This window comes from Myotis lucifugus, unplaced genomic scaffold (genome assembly GCF_000147115.1).
Source record: "Myotis lucifugus unplaced genomic scaffold, Myoluc2.0 scaffold_6131, whole genome shotgun sequence".
NCBI lineage: Eukaryota > Metazoa > Chordata > Mammalia > Chiroptera > Vespertilionidae > Myotis > Myotis lucifugus.
Genome location: NW_005877179.1, coordinates 1 through 6518, shown reverse-complemented (window position 1 = coordinate 6518; position 6518 = coordinate 1). Strand labels below are relative to the sequence as shown.

General features: G+C 58.9%; 1 protein-coding gene across 1 annotated transcript; it reads left to right on the top strand.

The window, feature by feature from the left end:
• Nucleotides 1–343: 343 nt before the first annotated feature.
• On the top strand, nucleotides 344–2344 carry SYNGR4 (synaptogyrin 4; the record flags this gene model as incomplete). Its single annotated transcript, XM_006109122.2, has 3 exons — nucleotides 344–581; nucleotides 1632–1771; nucleotides 2053–2344. Coding segments are annotated over 3 exons (612 nt in total), but the record flags the coding sequence as incomplete, so codon positions are not given.
• Between the last annotated feature and the right edge of the window lie 4174 nt (nucleotides 2345–6518).

Here is a 6518-nt window from a genome sequence, read left to right as displayed (position 1 = left end):
GCACCTGGGTTTGGTGGCAAGGTACCAGCTTGGGGTGACGGGAGGGGAGCAGGTGAGGCCAGGTGAGTGGGGGGAGCACAGACCAGGCTGGGCCTCACAGGGGCTGTGGCGAGGGCCCAGGGGGAGAGGAGGCCGGAGCTGGGAGGATGGGCAGGTGGTTGAGGCCCAACAGCAGGCACAGGGCGTGGAGGCTCAGAGGACTGGGCGCGAGGGAGGGGCCAGAACTGCCCCCGGGTGGATGGCAGGGTCCGGCCTCCAGATGGGGAGCCCAGGGGGGCACAGGAGGGTTTGGGGAGAGGCTGAGCGCCACTCAGGGCCCTGGGACCCGCCCCCGCATCCACAGATCTTCGCCCTCATCGTCTTCTCCTCCCTGCTGACCGACGGCTACCAGAACAAGACGGACTCTTCGCAGCTCCGCTGTGTCCTCAACAGCAACAACGTGGCCTGCAGCTTTGCCGTGGGGGCCGGCTTCCTGGCCCTGCTCAGCTGCCTGGCCTTCCTGGCCCTGGACGCCCACGAGGGCCACATCGCCTGCACCCGCTTCCGGACGGCCTTCCAGCTCCTGGACTTCATCCTGGCCGGTGAGCCGGGGCCACCGCCCACAGCCCCCCCGCCCGCCCCTGCCCAGCCGGCCACGGGGAACCCAAAGCGCTGTCCCTCCCTTCTCACGCTCACTGGCACCTGCAGTTCCCTCCCCTGGGAATTATTACTCTGTCCTTTAGACTCAACGTAAGGGTCAGTTCTTCTGATCCCTGGGCCAATTCTAGAAACCGCCCTCTGCTCCCCTCCCTCCTCCCCTCCTCCTCCTCCTCCTCCTCCTCCTCTTCTGCTCAGGGCCAGTCCCAGCATCGCAGGGCTGGGAGGGCCCTCGGTGGGCACTGAGTCCATGCCCTCCGAGAGAACCTCCTGTGAGGGGGGGACGTTTGGTACCTGCGCTTCCCATACAGGAGCCACCGGCTCTTGAAGGGGGACCCTGGGGCTGAATTTTTTTTTTTTTTTTAATTTTTTAAAAATATGTTTTTATTGCCCTGACCGGTTTGGCTCAGTGGATAGAGCGTCGGCCTGCGGACTGAAGGGTCCCAGGTTCGATTCCAGTCAAGGGCATGTGCCTTGGTTGCGGGCACAACCCCAGTAGGGAGTGTGCAGGAGGCGGCTGATCGATGTTTCTCTCTCATCGATGTTTCTAACTCTCTATCCCTCTCCCTTCCTCTCTGTAAAAAATCAATAAAATATATTTAAAAAAATATGTTTTTATTGATTTCAGAGAAGAGGGGAGAGGGAGAGAGATAGAAACATCAATGATGAGAATCATTGATCGGCTGCCCCCTGCATGCCCCCTACTGGGGATCAAGCCCAAAACCTGGGCCTGTGCCCTTGACCTGGAATCGAACCGAGACCTCCTGGTTCGTGGGGCGATGCTCAAACCACTGAGCCACACTGGCCGGGCGGAGCTGAATTATTTTGCATTTTATTTGAACTGATTGAAATGTGAACAGCCACCTGTGGCCGTGGGCAGTGCAGCTCCACTCCAGCAGCACATCTTACAGAGGCTGGAGGGAGAGGCCCTTTCCAGGCCCAGCAGCCCTCCCTGAACCTCTCCCCCCCCACTTTCTTCTCTCCTGCGCCCCCAGTCCTCTGGGCAGGCACCTGGTTCCTGGGTTTCTGCTTCCTGGCCAACCAGTGGCACCGTTCGCCGCCCAAACAGTTCCTCCTGGGGAACAGCAGCGCCAAGGCCTCCGTCGCCTTCGCTTTCTTCTCCGTCCCCATCTGGGTGAGGATGAGCCCCTCACGGGCACCCTCTGCGGGGCAGGGGGGAGGGCTGGACCATCCTCCCGCTCACGCGGCTCCCTGGGCCTCCCTGGCCCCTTCCCTGGCTCCCAGGCAAATCGGAGAGCAGACGCCCGCCTGCCTGAGGCCTTGTGTGGGTGGCTGCTGAGCTGGGTGGCTAGTGAGCAGTGGGCACAGCCGCGCCCTGCGTCTCCCTCCCAGGCCAGGCCAGGCCCCGTCCCTCTTTCTCCGGCCCAGCCTTCAGCGCCCCTTCTCTGCCCACAGATATTCCAGGCCTACCTGGCCTTCCAGGACCTCCGCAATGACGCTCCGGTCCCCTACAAGCGCTCCCTGGATGAGGGGGGTGTGGTGCTGACCACCCTCTCCCCGCCCTCCGCCGCCAGCCCCATCAACACGCCCACCACTGGCCCCAACAGCGTGAGTTACGCCAGCTCCGCCCTGTCCCCCTATCTGACCACGGCGAAGGTCCCCCGCCTCGTCATGATGCCTGACAACTAGACGCCCTCATCACCTCAGTAAAGAGCTCCCCCGCCCTGCAGAAGGGTTTCTGAAAACAGCCCTCTGTCCTTCTCATGTCTGTGCCTCGCTGGCTCCTGGAGCGGCCAGGGGTGGGGAGAACCCCAGCAAGGTCACCTCTGGGGTCACCCCGTGGGTCCCTACCACCTCCATCCGGGACCCTCCATCTGGGCACCACCGTGATAGCTGCACATTAGAGGTGGGGACAGGAGAGGGACGTCGCTCCTCGCCTTAGCCATGGAGGGGGCAGTGGAGGAAGTTCAAGTTCAGAGAGCGCGCTGAGAGTCAGGGTCAACCGTGGGACCAGCCCTGTTGGGACCCCAAAGCCCAAGCCCTTTCACTCCCTCCAGTGACAAGGGACCCAACTAAAAAGCCAGCTGCGGGAGGAGTCGGTAACGGAACAGGGGTGGTGAGTCCTGACTGGGGTCAGGGAGGGGGGATCCTTATCTTCAAATATTTGGAGGATTGTTGGGGAAGATGGAGTGGTTTTATCGAGAATCCCAAGCTCACGGAGGACTCACACACCGGCCACAAAATGCTCCTGTCTGTAGGACCAAAAAGGTAACCCCAGTGGGTGAGGCAGCCAGTAAGTGCATAGTGGGGGGAGGGGCCGTGTCGAGGAGGGGCGCCCTCACTCAGCACCCACACTCGGCGCCATGGGCCTGGGGTGCCTAGAGCACCACTGGCCCATTGAATATAATGGGAGCCACAGGGCGTGGAATTTTTTTTTTTAATATATTTTTATTGATTTCAGAGAGGGAGAGGGATAGGAACATCAATGATGAGAGAGAATCATTGATCGGCTGCCTCCTGCACGCCCCCCACTGGGGATCGAGCCCCAAACCCAGGCAGGTGCCCTAGCCACCAATCGAACCGTGACCTCTTGGTTCACAGGTTGACACTCAACCACTAACCAACACCAGCCGGGCAGGGCATGGAATTTTAAATAGAAAAGTAGAACAAAACAAGTGAAGTGAATTTTCATATATTTTATTTAACCCAGTATATCCAAAATATTATTTCAACAAGTCATCAGTATAAAAAATTCCCCGATATCTTACATTCTCTCACAGCGAGCTTTCGAAACCCTTTGCGTATTTTACATCTCAGTTTGGACCCGCCCCATTTCACGTGCTAATGGTCACGTGTCGCCGATGGCCACCACATTGGGCCACGCAGCTAGAACCTTCCGGTCTTTCTAGAACCATCGGACACTATGCGAACTTTTTTCGTGTCATGCCGGCCAAACAAAACACTCACACGAGAGTCACGCACGGCGGCCTGCAGAGCATCCATTTACAAACTGGACAAAGGGATGCGAGTTGTGGGGGGTCAGATGTGGGCTCCCTGGTCGCCTTGTGAGGTTTCCTACCTGGCAGGCCCCGTGCCCAGTTCTGGGGATACAGAACAGGACGGCCCCCGTGGGCGTGGGGAGACGTGGAGAGGTGGCGTGGAGGGCAGGGAGGATTCGGGCTCTCGTCCTCACTGTGCGGCCGGCTGGATAAGCCGGGACTCTCACTTAGCTTATCTGGGCCCGACCTGTGCTGGCTGCAACGCTAGGGACTGGGACCCGAGAGTGACGGCTTCCAGACCCCACGCATTCAAAGAGGTGCGGCTCCCAGCCCCAAACCCACCCTCGCAGCCCTGTCCCCGCTGCCCCTGTCACCTTATCTCCCAGGCTTCTGGGCAACATTCTTCTAAACAGGAGGCCCCTCGGCTTAAAAGGAAGAAAGACGTGAATAGTTGAAATACCCCACAGCAGTGAGTAAACACAGGCTCGGTGAGGAAGCCGGCACAGACCCGCCTCTGCCACTCGCCCTCCAGGCCTGTTTCCTCCTCCAGGGCCCCCTTCAGGGGTGCTGAGGGCCCAGTGGGCTCCTCCGTGAAACCCACGTGGCCGGGCACTAGCAGAATGCTCAGGGATGGCCGGCTACCACCTCCTGAAGCTTCCGGAGCCATCCTCCGGAGACCTGGGCGGCGAGGGGTCTCAGCAGACGTCTAGGGAGTCTGAAGCCGGGGGCCCGACCCCCAAAGCGTCCGAGGGCCAGGCAGGGAAGGCCAAGGAAGGGGACAGGCCAGGTGCCCAGCCACTCTGGCGGGAGGCGTGGAAAACAGCCCCCTTTTAACTCCACAAACAAAACCAGAAAAGGACGCGTCAGGCCAATAATGAACAGCAAGGACCCTCAGCCAAGCCCTGGGACAGGGCGGGAAGCTCGTCCCCATCCATTCAGCCCAGCCATCTGCTGCCGCCCGAAGGGAGGACCAGGCATCGTCACTCTGACGGATTTCTTTCAAGAGAAGCCAGAAATTCCGATTTTCATGTGAAACTCTGCTTTTTAAAGACTGGCAACTGATCCCCCCCTTTTTTTTGTAAGAAACAGAATGGTTCAATAAAATGCCAGATGAGGGTGGGACGGGGCTGCCTGGTGGGGGGCGGCCTCCCCAGGTCCCTGTAACCCTGAGGTTCGGGGGAACAGCCAGGGAAGCTCTGCGCTACGACAGGAGGAATCTTCGGGATCTTTTTTTCTCCAAAGCATCTTCCCCCGTGAGGACTCGGGGTACAGCTCCGAGTCTCAGGAAACCCAGTCTCTCGTCTCCCTGCTCCTCCCAGGCCTCGGCCGCCTGCGGACGGTCAACGGGGCAAAGCAGAAGCAGACGGGGCCTGGGGCGGGACCCCACAAACGCCAGAGAGAGGGCAAGGAGTAGCAAAAGAGAGGCATCATTTTCCTCGGTTTATTTCAAGAGAACAAAGAATCAACCATCCATTCTGTACAAAAAACATGGTGGCAGAGTCCCGGTGACCCTGGAGCCAGCCCCCTAAATGCCCAAAAAACGAGGACCAGACTAAAAACCCCAAACTCTGGGGGGAAATTATGAAAAATCATGGCGGACCATTCCTCCCCTCCGCCTTTCCCCAGCCCAGAAGTTTGGGGGGCAGGCGCTGTGTCCTGGGTGGAGGTCGGGAAGGCCGTGTAGGGAGATTTAGTGTTTGGCAAACAGTGGGGCTGGGAGGAGGGTCTGGAAGGGAGCTAAGGGGCTTGGGAGAGAGAAAAGATCTCCCCCCTGCCCCCTTCCCATACAGAATACTTGAAACGGTTTATAAAAATCAGGGCCAGAGAGTAGAAGAGAAAGGAGTCATCAGAATCAAAAACTAAATCGTGGAAAGATTTTTTTTTTCTTCTCTAAAAGGCAAAAAACTACAAACAGCCCAGGTCCTGAGCTTCCCCAAGTCTTGGGTCCTCCACCACCCCCTGGAACCCGGCAGGAGGAAGGTGGGGAGTGGGGAAAAGTTGGTTCTTAAAAAAGTCACCCCTGGACAGGAAGGCTCTTCGTCTCCCATCACCGTCCTCCGCTGCCAGGGAGAGGGAGGGCGAGGACCAGGGCTACGCCGGCAAACTCAGCTTCTTCCCCTTCAGAACTGCGAGGAGAGAGAGGGGGGTGCAGGGATCACCATGGGCCGCTCGCAGGGACGGCCTCCCACACCCAGACCCGACGCTGGGCTGGACAGAGATGCCAGGAGGGTTGGCCCAGGACCCTGGATTATAAACTGGGGAAAGGGGCCTGAATCCCTGCGGGGTGGGGTGCGGGGACCCTAGTCTTGTCCGAGGGGCTGAGCAGTGGTCTCCGTGGGATCCCCATTTCTGCTCATGGGGAGTCCTCCTCTCCCAGCCTTGAAGGACTCTGGCTGGAGGCCCTGGCTCATCTGGAGAGGGAGCGGGGGTCAGAGGGTGTGGCGGGGCTGGCCGGGGAGCCCAGCCGGAACCCCGAGGGTCCCAGGGCTGCCTCCAGGCCTCTGTCCTCCTGCCCCCTCTCTCCTTCACACCGACTGGTGCCCGATTCCTCAGGTCTCTGCTTTCATCATCATCTCCAGCAAGAGGCCGCCCCTGAGGCACCTCCCATGTAAAGGGGCCCCTCACCCTCCACAGCTGCTCACACCCCTGGTTTCTTTCCGCTGTAACTCTCCACGCTCCTTGCAATCATCGCTCTTTACCTGTTCATTCACCATCTCCCCCAACTAGAATTATAAGGGGAGGTGAGGGAGGGGAGGGCCTCAGCCACCCTTTTTCCTACTGTTGCACAGAAAGTGCTCAATAAATTTCTTGGTTGAATGAATGAATGAATGAATGAATGAATTGATCAATCAACCAATCAATGTTAGTGGGCCTGAGTTCCCTTAGGGTGGAGATAGAGATCAATGAACAAAGACGACTGGG